Source organism: Symphodus melops, assembly GCF_947650265.1.
Source record: "Symphodus melops genome assembly, chromosome: 12".
In the NCBI taxonomy this organism is placed as follows: Eukaryota; Metazoa; Chordata; class Actinopteri; order Labriformes; family Labridae; genus Symphodus; species Symphodus melops.
The window spans coordinates 4,476,839-4,496,975 of record NC_136702.1 but is presented as its reverse complement, the minus strand read 5'-3'; the positions used below and the strand labels follow the sequence as shown (position 1 = coordinate 4,496,975).

The window sequence follows — 20,137 nt, the reverse complement described above, 5'->3', positions numbered from 1 at the left end:
GATCTAGAAGTTGAGGATTGGACAGACAGACAGACGGGCTACAACATGTCTTTTCACTCATGATGGACGTTAGAGTGTTTTCTTAAGTTTCAGTGTGTGAGTGTGTGTGTGTGTGTGTGTGTGTGTGTGTGTGTGTGTGTGTGTGTGTGTTTGTGTGCAACATTTTATCTCACACAACAGGAAGTAACAGTATCACAGCCTGAGGTTTGGTTTGAACATACGAAATAACTGTGGTTGTGTTTTCCAACCCACACACACACCCCCACACCCACCAACTAACATTTACTGTACGTCAACCACGACATGTCAAACCCAGTAACCAACCAAAACCGAGCCTTAACCCTTTCAGGTCACTCTTTGTGAATTTGACTGACTTTCAAATCTTATTTTGATGAAGTGGATTTCATGGACAGTGCATATGTGAAAACAGCTTTGAAGTAACTTTAAATTGTACCTAATGTTCAGATAATCAAATGATATTTTACCTTCTTTATAATACTCTGAATGTGTCTTGCTGCTGTTCAGGTTACTCTGTCGGAGCTGGTCAGTTCCTCGGTCCGGGTACTGTGGAGGTGGTGGGTGGAGCTCCACAATACAACCAAAAGGGCAAAGTAAGATTGATGACACTGTCTGTTTATCTGTGTGTGTGTGTGTGTGTGTGTGTGTGTCTGTTGGCTTCCTTAAATCATGGTCTGTATGTTTGTGTGTTGTGTCTCTTTGTGATGTGCAGGTCTTCATCTTCACGATAAATGGCAACATGCTGCGTGTCATTTCTGAAGTGTCTGGAACAGAGGTAAGAGAAGAACTTGGCATTTGCATCAATCAGTCAAAACAACAAACATTGGAATTGTTAGCAGCACTCAGCATTTTGATTATTGCCGTACATTTGTCTTGCAGCTGGGATCTTACTTCGGCTCCAGTGTGTGCGTGCTGGATCTGAATGCTGATGGTTTGTCGGATCTGTTGGTCGGTGCTCCCATGTCCACAGGCGTCACCAGGGAGGAGGGAAGAGTCCACGTGTACATCAATCAGGGGAAGGTGAGCAACACGCACACAATTCGAAACAGTGAAAGTTAATCTGGAACCTGTCTGTAGATCTAACTTGGTAAACATTGTTATTGTTTGAACAGATTTGTTTTGGGATCTGGAATTCATACAGTACTATTCTAGTCCCAGTATACTGTAGGCTCCCAGTCATGCATCATGTACAAGAAAATCAGCAAACTTTATTATCACCCTGCAGCTCAGCCTGTAGGGGCTTAAGTTGGGAAGCTCTCCAGTTTAAGTTTCTTTGGAATTTGGTCTGGTAGCTGGAGAGGTGCTAGGCCGCTTCCTGAGCAATGCTGAAGTGCCCTTGAGCAAGGCACCGGACCCACCCAACCAGCTCAGAAGTGCTCGCTGCCCCTTCACTCTGTCATCTCTCCACTCATGCATGTACAAAGGATCCTGTTTGTGTATGTGTCTGTATTTCAGCTTATATGTGTGTGTAGCATGTTCAACAACAGTGTAAAATTAAATTTCCCTTCACGGTATTTATAAAGTACATCTTAAAACTGAAAAATTCACAAATAGAAAATGACAAAAGCGCAATTGTGTTTTATTAAAGTACCTTAAATTTGTGTTCAGTGTGAACAAAATTGGAAAATTGGTATAGAAGAGACACAACATTTACAGTAAAAACTCTAGAGGTATGTGAATGATAAGTCTTAACTTTGCAGAAAGCCATCAGACAAACAATCAGATGTGTCGAAATCCGTGAGGATACTCTTAAAGATGTGAGAACATATAAACTGGATAAATCCTCGGTGCTGGAAAGATAAAATGCAGTAAAAATAATGTTTACAGTCAAGTTCATACTCCCACAATCATTCGTGAACATACTATCATGTGACGTTTCAGCTGCCTACATCACATGTCTGAAATACAGACACATCTTTCACACTGACATGTTTGAAGAATGGTCCAGCTTGAAAATTCTTGTGGCGGTATATAAATGAGTTTGTATGTAGGCAAATCTAGTGAGACGAAAGCCGTCCTCCGATTAAAGCATTACAGCGTTGTAGAGCTGAGCATTAATAAAAGCTCTGTCCTGTTCTAGTCTCCCTCTAAGCTTTGATGGTGTAACAGCAGCATTCTCAAATGCCAAGAAAAACGGAAGCGACACATAATTCAGCAATACCTAAAATCATTTAGACTGATGTCTTACTTGCTTCAACATTTCAAATAATCTTTTGTGAAAAGAAGGTAGCGTGTCACTGTCACACCTTTTGAATGGTCTGGTTTTTTGTCTCAGGCAAACCTGGTGGAGGCGGAGTTTCAGCTGACTGGTAGAGACGCCTACGCTGCCCGGTTTGGAGAGACCATTGCTGACCTGGGAGACCTGGACGATGACGGTTACCCCGGTAATCCCCCCACTGATCAACTCGATTGACCAGTTTTTACTTTATGAAAACAAATACGGAAAAAACTCGCAGCGCTGCTCTTAGCACCGTGGGGATTATTTAAATCTGCTGTTACTGAAAGTGTTGGTGCAAAATGCTGCTGCTGGTCCGATGTCTTCTTCTACTATTCACTTTCTCATAAGTTATCTTTGAACTGTTAACTTCTGCTTCCTCTCTTTTTTTCTGACACATTTTTACTGTATACTGTATACTGGCACTTGTGATCAATACTGGTGCTGCAAAAAAGCACATCGTGATCTGATGATGCAGAAAGTTTCTATAACTAAAGCGCAATTACTGCTGCTGCTGCTGCTGCTGGGCTAAACAGTGCGAAACAAAAACATACACTGTTTGTGATTCAGGATATTTTTTTCACCCTGGGGGTGCATCTCCCCCACCAACACAAGTTACTGATCACCAGTAACTGCCACTTCCTGATAACACCAGACACATCACACTGACTTTATCACAATGGCTTCAGACACACTTGATCTTTGAGTGTGTGTGTGTGTGTGTGTGTGAGTGTGAGCAGGGTGGAGTGTGTTATTAAGTTCATTAAAGCTGTAATGACAAACTGCTGCCACTCTGCAAATGAACCTGCCTTCTAATCTGGCCCAGCAGTATAAAAGGGTGTGTATGCGTGCTCGTGTTTGTGTGTAGTAACTTGCAGTAGCAGTTTGACTTTGTGACCCTCACAGCTTCAAAGCACTGCGGTTAAATATTAAAGGACCATGCTGTAGTTTTCTCATGTTTAAGTACCAATCCTACAAACGTTCATCATCATGTTGAACTTTTAGAAAAACTAACGTTGCATGTCAATGCCGAGCACACCCTGTGAACACCCCCCCCCCCAACAAGTGTCCAAGAGACCTTCGAAAATATAGAGTTATAAACTCTGTTTTTTGTGTCTAGATGTGGCAGTTGGAGCACCACAGGAAGACGACCTGAAAGGAGCAGTCTACATTTACAACGGCAGGAAGGACGGCATCTCTCCAACTCCATCTCAGGTGAAAAAACATGTAGAGAAGACGTGTATGCCAAATACAATATGAAATGATACGATACACTTTATTAGATGCATAGTTTGGAAATGGATGAGATCATCATTTTTTATCTAATAAAAAATCATTTCTTTACATGTTTTTTTGCAACATTTTTGTTATATTTAGTTAAATTTACATTCTGACAGCAACGCAATGCTACCACAGCAGAGTGAAATCATCTATTTAAGACTGATGTCGGCTTTTAAAGATAGACTTTTTTTTACACTGTTAGGAGCAGATGAATGCAGATTTTGTTCTTACCTTTCATATATTTAAATACTTTGTGTGTTTTCAGAGGATTACTGGATCCACCCTTGGTCGTGACCTCAGGATGTTCGGCCAGTCGCTCAGCTCAGGCATTGACATTGATGATAATGGCTACCAGGGTAAACTCAATCCTCACAACAACCATTGCCATGTTGTAAACATCCTTCTTATTAGACCTTTGAGTGATGGTTAACTCTCTCTGTCTGCAGATGTTGCTGTTGGTGCGTTCCTCTCAGACTCAGCTGTGGTTCTCAGGTAAGAACACACATACGTTTTCTGTTTGATGTTTTGTTCTAGTCTTATTTCCTTTGTGTTTTTTTCGGCCACTTTTCAAAGGAAATCAGAGAACAGCTCAAGCATGACCTCCCTAATTAGAACAATCAAATGTTTCCAAACATCTGCTTTAGATACTTACTCGTACTGAGCTGACTGCTTTAGTTACAGAGACAGGTTTGTAAATATCAAAAATGAATCTCATGCTTTTACTTGTGTTGTCAGGAAATCACATCATTTCATCAAAGTTGATTCAGCATGTTGTAATGATTCATGGGAATGTGTTTTATGTGTGACAGGACCCGTCCAGTGATTCAGGTGAAGGCGTCTCTGGTTCTGCCTGAACAGATTGACAAGCGGGTGGCGCTGTGCCAAGAACACAAGACTCCGACTGTCTGCCTCAATGTTACCGTCTGCTTCAGCGTCAGTTCCAGACATTACAGAGGGGCGATAGGTAAAAAGAAAAGAAAAAATGTCAAATATTGTACTTTGGAGAATACAACTTTACCTTTCTGTATCTTAAGATAATTTTTTCTCCTTTTCAGATCTTCAATATAACTTAATCTCTGACCTCCTCCATAAGCCATCTTTCCCTCATCGATTTTATTTCCATAGTAACGGCTCTTCAAACAGCACAAGAGGGCGTGTGAGAGCACGATTAAGCCAAGTCACCTGTGCAACACATGTGGCTTACCTTAGGGTAACACACTCACACCTGACCAATAACAAACAGCAGATAACTTTAATAGCACGATTTGATAGCGACGGGATGAGCCGGGGTTATGCTAATAATGTTTTTTCTTCTTCTGTACCGGTTTCTTCATTCCACAGAAAGATGTGAAGGATGTTTTCACTCCAGTCCAGTTTGAGGTTTCCTACAGTCGCAGAGAAACGAGCTCCCACCGATCCTCCTCCAGAGCCTTCCCTCCATTAAAACCCATTCTTCAGCAGAGCACAGGACACAAGAACACTATCACCAACCAGGTACCAATCAGTGCTAAAGCTAGCTAGCAATAGCTAATACTAAAACCAACCTGATACCAACAAGTGATTCAGCAAGTTACCAGCAATTTCTAACAGTTACCAGCTACAGGCTAGTGATGACAATCTAACATGTCTGTTTTAAAAAGAACGAAACAGCCAGTCCGATGTCAGGCTCACCACACACTGCATGGTGACTTCCTGCTAATCCAGATGTGTTTACAGCTGCAACGCATCATCTGCAGCACATTAACCGACATCAGTCAGCTCACTATGCGTCCGCACCATGTCCTATTGACTCATAAAACAGAGCCAGAAGAGTTAACACGTAGGAATTTACAGCTGGAGTTATTCACCAGGACATGAATCACAATCTTTGTTCAGGGGTCAGAGGTCGCTGGAGTCATCTGTAAAATCATCAATGAGGAATAGTTTTGTTGTTCTGTTCATCTTTGAATTGTTGAGGTCATCAGTGAACTCTGCCTCTTTCTCTTGGTCAGACTTGGTTTGCTCGCTCCTGTTCTCTGCAGAACTGCTCCACCAACATGCAGCTTTCTGCTCAGCTCGTGCTGCCACAGTAAGAACACACACACACACACACACACACACACACACACACACACACACACACACACACACACACACACACACACACTGTCAAAGTAGCGCTGGCTTATCTTGAATTTTCTACTTTTCAAGACATCTAAGACCATTCAGCTCTTGAGAAGCAACATTCATTGTTGTAGCTGTTTACCCACAAAGAGGAAGCCACATGGTGTCAATTAGCCGCAGGCTAACTGTGGAGGATTTTGATCTGCTGGCTTTATTGTGCTTTTGCACAGAGAAACTTGTGCTGTATGTGTCTGTTATCATATCATATTTTTGCTGAAAATAAAAAAAAATTGTAACAGATGAAAATGTTTGGTCTTAATAATTGTCTTGTCAAATAAACATGTAATATACTGAGGTCATTAAAAAGGAATCGTAGCTGCGTACAAAAATATGCAAAAATAAAATATTAGCTAAAAATGGAAGCAGCTATCAAACTTCAGTGGAAGTGTCTTTACGAGCCAGCAGATGTATTTAGATGCTGCTTTTGACAGGAATATCAATGTTGTTTGTCATCAGTCAGCAGCCGTACTTCGCTCTCGGCTCTGGAGAGACCATCTTGTTGAAAACCTCGTTACTGAACTCTGGAGACGACGCCTTCCTGCCACGAGTGACGCTGCGTTTCCCCGACAATATCCACTACGTTAAAGTGCTGCACAATGTGAGTGGGTTGGTTTTTGAAATTCAAAATCAAAATGTTTTCTTCCTGCTTGTTTATGCGACACTCGCAGTTATTGGTGGATAATGTGTGACAACAAGCCGCCTGTTTGTTTGTGTACGCAGGAGGACAACAGCGTGAGTTGTGATGTCACACAGGAAGACAACAGTACGACAGTCGGTGTTGACTGTGGTGCTACAAGCCTGCTCCTTCCAGCCAACGCTCAGGTAAATCTTATCAAAGTGCAAGTTGTTATTGAGGCTTCCCAGTGATGCAGTGCTTCGCCCTGTTGCCTCACAGTGAAGAGGTTCCTGGTTCAAATCCCCGTCAGCCAGGAGCCTCTCTATGTGGAGTTTGCATGTTCTTCCTGTGCATGCGTGGGTTCTCTCCGGGTACACCGGCTTCCTCATTCAAGATTCAACATGTTTTATATTCATCATTCGCTCCACACACAAATAAATTCTAGGATATGATTTATGACCTTCTGTTTGAATTCAAGTAACTCACAGTCAAACATTATTGAATTTCCCTCGGGATCAATAAAGTATCTATCTCTCTATCTATCTATCTATCTATCTATCTATCTATCTATCTATCTATCTATCTATCTATCTATCTATCTATCTATCTATCTATCTATCTATCTATCTACCTACCTACCTACCTACCTACCTACCTACCTACCTACCTACCTACCTACCTACCTACCTACCTACCTACCTACCTACCTACCTACCTACCTACCTACCTACCTACCTACCTACCTATCTATCTATCTATCTATCTATCTATCTATCTATCTATCTATCTATCTATCTATCTTATGATCACATCACAGATAGTATTTCATTCCCACTCAATCGACACATTGTTTTACTTTAACGCCGTCCTCAGATATTGTCCTTTAAATAATCTCTAATATTTGATAAATGTTTCTGTTTAGATGCCTTCTTACCTTTTTTTTTTTTTTTTTTTTTACAACATGTGCTTCAAACTAGTATAGACTAACAATAAGAAATGGACATGCAGTTGGGTAACTGTCCCACAATTGAAAAGAGAAAAATAATGAAATAGGAGCATGATCACTAGAAGTTATAAGGAGTGTCTGATCAAATAGAAGCTTCTATTGCTCCTTTGCCCAGTCTGCCTGTAGTGTAGAGGTGAAAGGTCAGATATTGTTTGTATGTACTTCACGTTCTCCAGCTTTCAACCGTCTGCAGATAATTTTTGTATTTCCTCTTTCGCCTTTTTTTTTTTAACAGTACATGTTGTGAAAGAAAATATCAGTTCCCCCCAGAAAAAGAACCAAGCAGCAGATTTAGGGGAAAGGTTATTCAAAATACAAAAAAGGTTTATAGTTAATATTGATGCAATTCAGGTTAGTAATTGTAGGAATAAAGATGCTAGCTGAGACTCATCTGGAGAAGAGTAGCTATCAGGAAAACATGCGACATCAGAAACATGAAAACACTTTGAAATCCCTGTTTGTTTGGTTTTTTTTTTGTAGTTAAATATCAGCTTCCTGTTGGATGTTAGCCAGAACAGCACACCTGCTGACATCATCATCCACATCAACACCAGCAGGTAGGTCTTTGGAATAGTAACCGGCCTTGTGCCACTTGTAGGTGAAGAACATTTGAATGAATCCATGTGTGACTAACAGACAAAGAATCTGCAGGTAAATTTGTTCAATCTTTCTGATTTCAGCGATAACTACGAGAGCCTCGAATATCTCCATGACAACTCCATCAGTCTCCTCCTCCCTCTCAAAAATGAGGTCAATGTGAACATCCACGGGTGAGTCAGCCTTCGTGAGGATAACACACGTACAAGTTCAATATTCAAAAGTCATGAAACAAATACATTAACATTCAAGATGTAAAACATAATAAGACATGAAAAGAGTTTAACTTCATTTAACAATGATATTCAGTTCAAATCCCAGTTTAAGCTGGATCAATTCATTTTAAGTTTTTGATTTTAAATGTAACATCAAATTATTTATTTACTTGAAGTGAAATTTTACAGCTGAATCTGTGTTTGCAGTTTTGTGACTCCCACCACGTTCGTGTTTGGCGACGAAGACTTGACTCCCGTTGACTGCTACCCTGAGAGATTCAACTACACGTACAAGGTAGACGTCTGTCCGGTTCAGTCGTGTTCAGGCAATCCTCGAGTGAATTCTGGGCTGAGGTGAAATCGATACAAAGATGCGAGTGGACTTTAACAGAGCCTTACTGCTCTTTGCTTTTTTTTTGTGTGATTGTGGCTGCACGATTGCTGAAATAAATGTGTGATTTGTGCAGCCGTTTTGTAAACATCAGGGCTTAACCATCTGCAGTAAATGTGTGAACGCAGCAGGAAGTGGGCAGGGATGATGCTGTTATATTCTGCGAGTGGAAAGTGACAGGTGTGAGAGTCGTGCGTGTAATGACGCCACTTCTTTCTCCTTTTAAGAACATTATGTTCTCTACCACTCACAAGCTGTTTGACTACTTTAAGAAAACCTGTACAGTTGATATGAAGGCACTTAAATTATATATTTTTTGATTGTCAAGCAGAATAATTGAGAATAATTGAGAATAATTTTTGACTAGTAATTGTTTTAGCGGCCATCTTGCCTGTTACAGTAGTTCAACAATCACCTTACACAATCAAGTCTGTGGGTTTAGGTGGGATTGTGGGTGGGTATCCTTATCTTTCAGTTATTGTAAATGTTAAAGAGATTTGTTGCCACAGCTGTGATTTGTGACTATTGAAAAGATGAAAAGCAAACATTTCTATTTTTTGCGTTACCCTTTTTTCCTTGAGACTTTTTTTTTTGAGCCACTGACTCAAAGGTAAATATTATACTTTATTTTTAGTTGACATTTTACTGATCATTGTGGCGTATCTGTTGTTTTGTCTGTGTGCAGGTGTTGAACTCTGGTCCCAGCAGGTCTGTAGATACTGTGGTCGAAATCGCGCTGCCTAAGATCCTCGCGCCGTACCGACACAGACTGCTGCAGGTGGTCGACTGGCAGGTATGTCCAATAACGGCAATAACGGTCCAATAGCGGCCAAAGTCAAGTCCAAATAAAACCTTTAAAAACAGAATGTGGGAAACAGGGGTCTTCTAGCATTACACGTTTCTTTAAAGAAAGCCTTACGTTGCATACTGTAATGGAGTTCTGAAGTTTAACACCCATTCGTGTCCATCGCAGAGATTTCTGGAAGTTTCTTTAAAGCACATTCAGCCCGTTGTGTTTTTTAAAAATAGGTAAAGGTTTCTACTGCCAGTAGAAGATTTAGTACTGGATTTAGTACTAGTTAACATCATATTGAATTACAGTTTAATCAGCTGTGGAAACACCTTTTCTCTTCACAGTCGTCTCTGGGTGTGTGCTCACTCAGCGATACAACCGTCTCAGTCATCGAGGACTGTGAGGTCCCCGAGGCTTCCTTCATCAAGCAGCTCGTCTTCTTTTTCTCATCCACGTCGACCCGAAGAATGGTACAAACACACCCGCACACACGCAGTCAATAAAGACACACACGTTCATACTAGCAGTTGTTTTTTTTTAGTTTTTTTTTTTACATTTAATGCTTGGAAACTTGTTAACTGATGAAAAAGCAAACAACAAAGCCACAACAGCTCTGGGAAAGAACTACAAGTCCCTTTAAGCATTGCTGTATAAATCAATAGAGAGTTTACATTTCTGCTGCTGTACTGAGAATAGTCACTGTCAGAAGAATTCCTTTTACTCTTCAAAGTTCATCAGATGTGGTAAAGTGTCATATGTGAGCCCTTCACATCAAAGCACTGAGATCATTATGATTGTAGAAATGACCCGTCTAAACGGCTCATAGTTCTTAGTCAGTTAATCGAGAAGCAACAACCAAACGTGTACAGACCTTGAGCTGTTTCTCTGTGTGTGTTTGAGTGCAGTTCTGTGGCCGTGGTGATGATCTGTGTGAGCGCTTGGTGTGCCGTCTTGGTAACCTGGAATCAGGGAGAGAAGCGAGCATCCAGCTGGAGATCAAACTGAACCCCGTCGTTCTTCTACAAGCTCCGGTAACACACACGCAGCTCCTCAGACTGCTCTTATTGTCTAACACACTATCACATACAAGCTGATTCCTCTTTTTCTACATTAACCACTGTGTTGAAAAGTATTTTAATCGCGCTCCGTCTACCACACAGCTTCTTTTTTTTTAATGGTTTAATTCTTCACAGACATCAGCTCATGTTTTGCTGCTCGTGTCTGTCACAGGGTCGTCATGGCATCATGAGGATGGAAAACACGGCCATGTTGACTAATCCCAGAGACGGTCCTGACACAGTCTTTATCCAAGAACAACGAGCAGCAGAGGTACAACACCGCGACACCAGTGAAAAACGACACTTTAAATCAGCCGAAGGAGACCACCAACATCTGAATCAAGCTTTTCTACGAGCTGTTTAAAGTTTAAATGAGTAACCGATCGTGTTCTTTCATGCGTTGTTAATACTCGTACGTCCTGTGTTTTACGTTTCCAGGTGGTGGTGGAAGCTCTTTTCGCACAGAAACCCTCGACTGTCGTGAAGATCTTCATTATCGTGGTCAGTTTAGTTTTGGGTCTGATGATCCTGGCTGCTCTTATCTGGTGTCTGTGGAAGGTAAACATGTGTTTTCTTTATTTTGTTTTTACATGACAAGCTTTCACATTCAAACATCTCTGAGGCGATAGATGCAAATCAGGAAAAACAGAGAGCTGCACACTTGCTCAAAGCTGCTCAAATGCCACAAAAAGTTTTAGCTGTTCACAACGTTTTTTCTTCAGGTGATCATTTTTTAACGTTGTGATCAATTACAACTTTTTGTGTGCAGGCCTATTTTCTTTTTTTATGATGTTTTTTAAACTGCACTATACTGAAACACTATGTGCTGATAAGTGTGCAGCATATTTCAGTATTATAGTGTATCATAGTGGTTTACCATATTTTAGTCTAGTATGTCAAAATGTTAATAGCTGTAGTAATAAAACAACTCTAAAGTTTTCCTTTGTTTCTGTCCGTCTGTCGTCTCTCAGGCCGGTTTCTTCAAGCGGGACTTCCAGAAGAACAAAGAGGAGGAGGAGTTTAAAAGAGACAGCTGGGACTATGTTCCTAAATATGACAAACGAGAGAGCACTTCCTAATCCTGACTGTCACCTCCGGCTATCACCGCTGATATCTGAACACAGAGTGGAGGTTTACATGGTGACCGTGCAACAGTCACTCAAAAGACAAATGTCCTGATGGATGAGGTGCTGTGTGTGAAAATATGGAAACCCCATTTCTTTGGAGACAGTAGAAAGTACGACTGTTGGACATCATCAGCCAATGAAATCTGTCCAGACTGTGTCAGGTGGTTTACAGCCATGCTCAGACATGTCTCGAGTGTGACAGATCATTAACTGTCTCCCAAACACATCTGAATCTGACTGTGCCTTAATGAAATGTGTTTTGCTTTGATGTGCCTTCACAAAGTTCAAAGACTTGAAGAAGACTGCAGCAACTGATGAATGAAGGGTTAAAAAAAAGGGAAATGGTCGAATAAGAAGGTCTTGGGGCTTCCCTGGGATGTGGCCTAAGGCCTCCATTTTGGATTTTTTTAAAAAGGAAACAAACCAAAGGAAGAGACTTCATGATGACCTTCGATCTCAGGGGGTGACAACCTGGCTTTGATTGGCTCAACCTCTCTGGAAAACATCCTTATTGTCTTGGTGCTTAATCTTATAATGTTTTTGTTTACCTGCTGACCAACATGTTATGCACTGGCTACACACACACATACACACACACACACACACACTGGCCATAATGTACCATATAGCCATTGTTGCACAAAAGAAGTAGTCACTCTTTGGCTGCTGTAATGTGTTGGTGCTGGATGTGCTAGAATTGCTTTTTTTCTGTCGGTCAGCTTTCACTCTTTTTTTTAAGTCACTTTTCAATCTTGGATCGATATTTTGGAAGAACACAAAAAGAAAACCCTGAAAGCCATTGTGACTGAAAAAGTCTGATCATGTCCCCAGCTGACTAAAGGTTTAGCAAAAAGCTCATCGGCTTCTGTAGTTCTCCAAACAAACTGTGGCTCGTTGTCTTTTTTCTATCTGGCTGTTGTGGCTCCTCATTGTCCTCAGTTGCATCATAAAATCTATTTGCAAGGATGGAGAGAGAGGGATTCGTTTTAACAGCATGTCTGTCGCTGGCATCATTTAGAGACGGCAGCAACTCAGGACACACAACACTCAAGAGAGCATTTTGAACTGTAAGCCAGCTGGCATTGACCTGGGTCATAATATAAATAATTATCTGTTTTATTTTGAACACACCTTTCAGTGGAAAGAAATCTCAAAGTGCTACAGAATAAATTAAAAAACAAACGCTGAAAGCAAGCAGAAATGGAAGAAGTATGAGTATTTAAAAAAATCAGGTAAGAGCAGGTAGAAGTTAAGAACAAGAGTAAGTGCCTTTAAAAGTAACACCACAAACTCTCAGTTCTGTCAAAACTTTCCTGTTTTCAAAGCAGCTCAGATCGCTTTATATTATTGGATTCAGGTTGACTGGCGGCTGGTTTGATTTAAAAAACATATTTGTCTTATGAAGATCAGAGGAAGCTAAATTATTACACTTGAAATCACAAAAGTCCAACTTTGTCACCAAATTTCCGTAAGCAAATATTTCATGATGTACTTTGTGTTTTTGTTCGTTTCACACGTTCACGTGCGTCCCGCATTAATAAAGATCTGTTTCCTATTTGTGCAGTCGACCTTACACCCAAAACAGAAATGTACCAGAAAATGTCTTCATGCGTTCAGGGACCAACAAGCAGCAGCCTGCTTACAAATATAAATGTATACACTGCCAATGCATGTACAGGACAAGAGACCAGAAGGACTACTTTGTCCAAAGGGGGCTTCAAAAAAGTTCCTAACAGGAGTCTTAATGTTCCTGAACTAACAGTGAACGATGCAACGTTCTGGTAACAGAACACACAGCCAGCAACAAACTGAGTCGCGACTTGAAAATGAGAAAATGTTGAAGATATTTAATTCACTCCGAGCTTAGTTTAATGTTTCAGTTTGTTGCAAACGCAGACATTTAAAAACCGCTGCTATGCTTCCTTCTGTTCATGTATTTTGTACAAATGCACAACACACAGATGTTTGTTTGAAATATTTTAATGAATGACTTTGTCGTTTTGTTTATGTGAAGATATTCTGCACTGGAGAGTCTCACTGCTTTTATCAACACTTTCCATTAAAATGAAGGATTTTCTATTTAAACAGTTTGAACTGGTCTCTGTTTTTTTTAATGGTGTTAGTTTCTCTCATAATTAGAAATAAAAAGAGGTAATATATAAAACGGTCTTTGGACTCGTTGCACTTTGCTGAAGAGAAATTAACTCCTTTTTCTTACCATGTTTGAGTCAATCCTCATTTTTGTAGTCCCATATTTAAGTTTGGACTCAATAATTAGAGTAATAGAAAAGTATTTGCTTATTGCCATAGTAACAGGAAAACAAGCAAAATAAAAAGTTACTGTTAAAAAAATAGGCAAAATAAAAAGTGAAAATGTAAACATTAATTTGATTAGAAAACCTTTATACTTATCGTTGTTTGACTCTAGAGTTAAAAAAGCACAGGTAGTGAAAGTTAGCTTATGGGTAACTTGATGCATTATTAAATCTGCAGTTGTCAATAAGAAAAAATCGATTAATGAAGCTTATGAATGTCATGATCAGAAAGCTGCAAGAATCTGTCTCTAATCTGAAGTGCTGCTTTGAAAGAAGCCTTTGTTCAAGTTCATGTTGTAGCGTTTACAGTAATGACCTGAGGAGGGCAGTGTCAAATCACTTGTGGTTACCAAGGTGACGTGTCTTGATTGTGACACACATACTGCACACGCACAGGAGCAAACCCCCTACTGGACTCAGATGCAGCTGCAGGAGACAGTGGACTCGGCCTCGTCCACCTCCTCCCCGTACAGAGTGATGAGCTGAGGGTGGACCCTGAACGAGGAAAATGAACACACACACATTCAGGTTTTCATCACTACAGAGGAGTCATTTCCTAAAGACTAATCCCCTCACAGTTCCTCCCTCATGTTTGATGTCATGAGGTGAATATGAAAAACTCTGCTGAGTCATCTGGGAGTTTTTTTTTATAGTAAAATGAGCAGTTCAATGGTGCAGAGGTGTAATTCCTTTCATCACTGTGAATACTTGAGACTTACAACACATCACGTGATCAATGCAAATAAAAAAATGAATGCCTAAATTTGATTAACTTCCCTCTCCTGACAGGAAATCCGCCAGGAGTTTCTAATTTCTATTCAATATAAATGTCAATATCTGTTCCATTTTGTCCATTTCACTGTGTATTAACATTGTGCAGATAATTAAACCTATGACTCAAAGAGCTCTTTTCTGATAATAAAGACACCGGGTATCAGACCTGATGAGCACTTCATTAGCGATCTCCACTAGCTCTCCATCAATGTTCCACGGAAAGGCCGCTGCCTCGGATTGGATGATGGCCGACGTTCTGGAGTCTCCCTCTTCCTCACTCTCCTCCTCCGACCAGCCAATCTTGGACCGAGGGCGGATCCTTACCGCTGACACATCATGAGTTTCCACGAAGGAGAAGCTGAACTGCAGGAAGGAAATTAGAACGGATGGACAGACAAACTGATCAGGAGAAGGAGTGTCCGTGTGTGTGTGTGTGTGTGTGTGTGTGTGTGTGTGTGTGTGTGTGAGAGAGTTTGTGTCCTGGCTTGTTAAAGGCCAGCTGATGGGAACAGAAAAGTTCTGATCCTCTTTAAACAGCTTTTTAATCTGGAGCAGTGACTCAGTTTCTTCCTGTTTACTGTCCCTTGTGTAACATCATGACACTTAAACAGGGGGCAGCAAAGACCAACAGACACACCGACACACAAAGTTTGTTTTTGGAACAAAACATCTGCTTTGTAACACTTTCCTTTTGTTAAATCTTGTATTTAAAAAAACATTTCTACTCAAAAAAAAAAAAAAAAAAAAAGCAGGATTGATGTTTGAGCTGTTCCTTTGATCAAAATATCTGAACATTTATTTCCACGTGGATAACTTCCATACAAGTGTCCACTGACAGGACTGACTCAGGTGAGGGTCACTGTCCACTGTGTGTTGTCATGGATACATGTAAGCTGCTCACCAGGATCTCGTCGTGTTTGACGCTAAGCTGTCCGTCTAAAGTCAGTGTGAAGGCAAACAGGATGTAGGTCAGTGAGTAAACAGCCAGTTTCCACTGCAGGACAGTGAACGGCACGCCAACAGTATATTTAGTAAGTAGGTTAGTGTGCAGTCTCTAAGGCCAGGCCAATCCAGACCAGACCAGGCCGTCCTGAACCAGGTTTATCTACTCACCAACTAGTTTGTTTATTTCCTCAGACAGAAACCTGGACTGAAACACGGCTCCAGCTTACGGAGAAAAAATAAAACACAGCCCTGTATCAGATTCGAATCCAGCCCTTGATATTTGCTGCACGTTTTGCCGTACTGTCCCTCTCAACTAACCTTTCAATAGATGGGTTGAATAGCCTGAAAGGTTTTGTATACGGGAAATGACTGAAATGTTTATTAAATGGTTTTGCGAATGGATTTCAATTCCACATAAACTTAAAAAACTCAGAGCTGTTTTTCTTCCCTGACCTGGGGTCAAAGTTGGTGTCATGTATTACGACAGCCGCTCTCACCTGTCCACTGGAGCTGTTGTATCTCTTCAGGTGTTTGATGAACTCTGACCTGGAAGTGTTTCCCACTGCAATCAATGACGCTGAACCATTTGAGACCCTTTCAAAAAACAGGAAGTGAAAGAGAAACATGATGCCATGACGGGCAGTGTGGTGCATTCAAGGTCACAGCAATCCTCACCTTGAACATTCTGCTCATCATACACAACATGTACCTGCTGTTAGGAGCCAGTCCTTGAGGCACATGTGGACTCAGACAGGGGATGGACATGATCCCGATGCTAATATACAAGCCCTGATTGGTCGTCCAGGACTCTTCCCCTTCTACACGGACCAATCACAGAGAGTAAACCAGTAAACCAAACATGAAACAACATGCATCTGACCACGACTGTGTAAAGACTGACAACTACTGGTCTCACCTGAGTCTGGGCCCTGGTCCTGGTCTCTGAACAGGAACACAGAAAACTATTATTAGAACAATGTTTGCAGTTCTTACACTTTAATAGATCCTTGAATATAAGTTATCAAGTATCACATTTGGTTTATTAGAGAAACATTCAATAAAAAGCCAAATATCAAAAGTTATCCTTTCATGATTCAAAATATTTATTTTATACTGGTTTTTTTTAGCTTATGTTCAAATAAAACTTAGATTTTCTTTAAAAAAAAAAAAAAAACTTGACTAGAACTCGGACTTTTGTTTTTGGTACAGAAAAGTAAGTAAATGTTATTTTGTATAGCAGCTTTCACAGAGCATGGTCACAAAGGGCTTCACAAAATAACAATACAAATAAGAATACACTCTATGGAGTTAAACACAATTTATGATTGAATAATAACAACAATGTTGCTGAAGTAGAAGGGTTCAGAGCCCGAAGCCTGACACCGGTTAATAATCATCCACTGCAGCTGGTTTAAATAGTGTTGATATGTGTCTTCAGACAGACTACATTTTCTATACTCAAGAGGGTCCATGCGTTTGTGTGTGATTCTTACAGATGATCAATCAAATTCTTTTTTGAGGTCTTCGCCGGTAAAAAAGACAGCTGACAGTCCTCTGGTCTGCAGCAGAGCAGAGAAACACAAAGGAGGAACTCAGGTCAGTTTGCAGCTGTGCTACTGCAGCATCTTAAAAAGGCAACGGTCAAACACGGGGCAGTATACAGCTAACGTGCTACATATCTGATGTTTATTGCATCTTAGTTTAGAAAATGAGCACATAAACATTTGTCAGCAAAAGGAAGAATGGGTGGCAATGAGCAAATGTGGGTGAGTTTAAAGCAAAGGAAAACTTTATGAGGAAATGATGTTGTTGAAAGACATGGATAAACTAAAATAAAATACAAACAGCAGCACATACATTCGTACTAAACTCCATTTATTCAGCCATTATGCTATAGTTATGACAAGACCTCTCTTCATTTTGTAGTTTTTTGTCCAAAAATATCTAAACAGCCTGAATTATTATTCATTGTAATCTGAACAATGTATGAACTCTTCAACTCTGCTGGTGTTTGTATTTGGGAGTGTGTTACCTCAGCCTTGCCAAAGTCTTCACCAAAGCATACTCCCGTCGCCTTCCTGATGGCATCCACCTCTTCTTCTCTGCCCTTGCTAAGCTCCGCCCACCAAAACCAAACATGGCAGAGAAACCGAAACACACCAACTGACCGAGAGATGTGAAGCTGCACATGTCCACCTGCTGTTTGTGACCTGCAGAGAGACAGAGGGAGAGATTCAACATACTTAGAAACTTTTAGTAGGAGAAGTGGTCTTATAGTGAGAAGCTCATTCATATTCATGAGAAGCAGGAATCCAAATATGGAAGACAGAAAGAGGGCAGGAGTGTGTATATGTGCAAACATCACATGGCAGTGGAGGGACTGCTCTCTGCTTCTTGTTGCTCCAGTTTGACTGGTGTCTCTCTGTCCATCAGTCCAATGTCACCAGTTTCAAAGGCAGCAGAATTCAGAGGATTTTTCAGTGTGAATTTATATTTTTTCCAAAGCAGTGGGATGATTCTATATAACAACTTTAGATGTGGTGGACGATATTGAATGGCTTAATGATATCCAAGGTAAGGATCATGTGACCAATAGAGGCAAGTTTTGGCCTTGTTAGGGTGAACAGCATGAAGGAACAATTTGGAAAACTGGGTCCTAGTTTGTGTTGTTTGTTTGTTTTTAACAGTTTTAAAGAAAACCACAAGTTTATGTTTATCTTTTCACTGTGTGGCACCCAGGAAAGATTTAAACTACTTGTGTCTTTAAACACAGCACAATCCCAGGAATGATGGAAATTGGAATAATTAACATACTGAATCGTATTTACCAGCACTACCATTCAATAACCACGCACACACGCACACACACACACACACACACGTACGCGCACGCACACAGAACATGCCATCTGGCTAAATACCTGGTGTAACCTACTGAACTGCAGTCTCAGTACCTGTCTGCCTGACGGCCTGTCTCTCTCTCTCTCCCTGGATAGAATCTTATTTCCTCACCATATGGCGTGTTGTCAGCGTGTGTGTGTGTGTGTGTGTGTGTGTGTGTCTCTCAGCCTTAATCCTGGATGGTCAGCCTCACAGTCAGTGGGTCAGTGGGATCAAACCTGCAGTGCTTCTTAAAGGTGCAATCAAAACATAGCTTAACAATATAAGAAGATCTGTTCAAATGGAAACTTTACCACCTGTGTAATTTAAACCTAAAGTTCTATAAAGCTCCTTTCAGATGAGAGAGAAAGAAAAGTAAATACAGTGAGACTATGAAAATGTTAAAAGTAACTAGAGGGATTTCTGTCTTCAAAACAATGCATTAGCTATCTTGTATATCAGTAAAATCATCACAACGCACTGTAGCTAAAGCTGCTCACTGATGCAAGACAAAATAGTGGACGTAATAATGTTGGCTAAACTGCAATGGACTATGGCAGAAAGGTTTTCAAAATGCATTCATTTTAGACACCATGTGTTTAAAATAGTACCAACTAAGAATGTTTTATCTTTTTGGGTTCATTTACATCTTCAAAGCAATCAATGAATGAAATGTGAAAGATGTGAAAATGTCTATTATTGATGTCACAGAACTAAAAAGAGCCTGTCCAATCATATTATTCTGGTCAAGTAGCATAGTATGCTTGGAAAGTTAAAACGACTGGATGCCTCTTTACTTGCCTGAGTGTGAGTTAGATCTTCCCCAGTTCACATCTACCAAGCACATCTCAAAAATGGCAAAAGGTAGTTTAAATAATCCTCGCTTAAGTAGGAGCAGGCAGGTAGTGTTTTAATAAAAATAATAATGAACTAAACATCTTCATTGAGTTAATTTGTCTGTTAAATTAGGACACTGGAGCTTCTGAAGGACACTTCAAGTATGTCATGAAAACATCTTAACTCACCTGTAGTGACCTGCTGTCTGTGGGAACAGCTTCCTACCTGAGAACTCTGTTTATTGTTTAGGAATTAGTCTAATTTGCACCATCTGTCACACACACACTGACTGACATACATCCACACACACACTCTCTCTTTCTCTCTCTCACACACACACACACACACACACACACACACACACACACACACACACACACAAACACACAAACACACACAGCTCCCAGTGTTAATTAATGTTAATGAACCACTGTCTCACCTCGTGGTCACACACATCAGCCTGCCCTGCTAAAAGCTGATTGGTCAGGAGGTTTAACCGAGAGCTGGCAGAGTGCGGTGAAAGGGGGGCGGGGCCACGGTGGGCAGCGAAAACCTGTGATTTAGAGTGAAACTGATCCTGCAGTTAGACATCTGTCCACTCCTCCCTCAGGAGTCCTCTCGCACCGTCTGCTTCCCTCAAACTGAAGCTTTGTTTTTACTCAAACAGTCTAAGTGACCACCAGCCAATCACATCAAAGCTGACCTGCAAAACAAGCTCCTGATTGGCTCTCTGGCATATCCTCAAAGTAAATTAGATGACAACAACAAAAGGGAGCTCTCTATACTATCCCCTCTCTTTTCCAAATATGTCCTCCTCTTGCAAGAAAAAAAGAGGACAGCCATAACACCAAGTCGTTGAGTAGTTCACTGACCAACAGATGAAGTTTTATCAGCTCATCCTTTAGT

The 20,137-nt window shown here is 40.7% G+C and overlaps 2 protein-coding genes across 2 annotated transcripts in view; one reads left to right on the top strand and one right to left on the bottom strand.

The window, feature by feature from the left end:
• Nucleotides 1-13,565, top strand: part of itga4 (integrin alpha 4) — a 22,043-nt gene extending 8,478 nt beyond the window's left edge. Inside the window, exons 8-29 of the mRNA XM_079357500.1 lie at nucleotides 526-611; nucleotides 731-793; nucleotides 898-1,038; nucleotides 2,294-2,402; nucleotides 3,354-3,448; nucleotides 3,780-3,870; nucleotides 3,961-4,006; nucleotides 4,324-4,478; nucleotides 4,570-4,724; nucleotides 4,856-5,008; nucleotides 5,506-5,582; nucleotides 6,134-6,275; nucleotides 6,398-6,499; nucleotides 7,780-7,856; nucleotides 7,980-8,069; nucleotides 8,319-8,406; nucleotides 9,188-9,295; nucleotides 9,640-9,765; nucleotides 10,201-10,326; nucleotides 10,526-10,624; nucleotides 10,792-10,911; nucleotides 11,325-13,565. Coding sequence (XP_079213626.1) covers nucleotides 526-611; nucleotides 731-793; nucleotides 898-1,038; nucleotides 2,294-2,402; nucleotides 3,354-3,448; nucleotides 3,780-3,870; nucleotides 3,961-4,006; nucleotides 4,324-4,478; nucleotides 4,570-4,724; nucleotides 4,856-5,008; nucleotides 5,506-5,582; nucleotides 6,134-6,275; nucleotides 6,398-6,499; nucleotides 7,780-7,856; nucleotides 7,980-8,069; nucleotides 8,319-8,406; nucleotides 9,188-9,295; nucleotides 9,640-9,765; nucleotides 10,201-10,326; nucleotides 10,526-10,624; nucleotides 10,792-10,911; nucleotides 11,325-11,432 — 2,357 coding nt within the window. The 3' untranslated portion in view covers nucleotides 11,433-13,565. The remainder of the gene's footprint in view (nucleotides 1-525; nucleotides 612-730; nucleotides 794-897; nucleotides 1,039-2,293; nucleotides 2,403-3,353; nucleotides 3,449-3,779; nucleotides 3,871-3,960; nucleotides 4,007-4,323; nucleotides 4,479-4,569; nucleotides 4,725-4,855; nucleotides 5,009-5,505; nucleotides 5,583-6,133; nucleotides 6,276-6,397; nucleotides 6,500-7,779; nucleotides 7,857-7,979; nucleotides 8,070-8,318; nucleotides 8,407-9,187; nucleotides 9,296-9,639; nucleotides 9,766-10,200; nucleotides 10,327-10,525; nucleotides 10,625-10,791; nucleotides 10,912-11,324) is intronic.
• The window catches only part of cerkl (CERK like autophagy regulator), a 27,614-nt gene continuing 18,938 nt past the window's right edge, over nucleotides 11,462-20,137 (bottom strand). The window contains exons 8-14 of the mRNA XM_079357501.1: nucleotides 17,547-17,724; nucleotides 17,008-17,073; nucleotides 16,431-16,456; nucleotides 16,224-16,332; nucleotides 16,012-16,108; nucleotides 14,736-14,932; nucleotides 11,462-14,290 (exon numbers count right to left, since the gene is read on the bottom strand). Of these exons, the coding sequence (XP_079213627.1) occupies nucleotides 14,212-14,290; nucleotides 14,736-14,932; nucleotides 16,012-16,108; nucleotides 16,224-16,332; nucleotides 16,431-16,456; nucleotides 17,008-17,073; nucleotides 17,547-17,724 (752 nt within the window). The 3' untranslated portion in view covers nucleotides 11,462-14,211. The remainder of the gene's footprint in view (nucleotides 14,291-14,735; nucleotides 14,933-16,011; nucleotides 16,109-16,223; nucleotides 16,333-16,430; nucleotides 16,457-17,007; nucleotides 17,074-17,546; nucleotides 17,725-20,137) is intronic.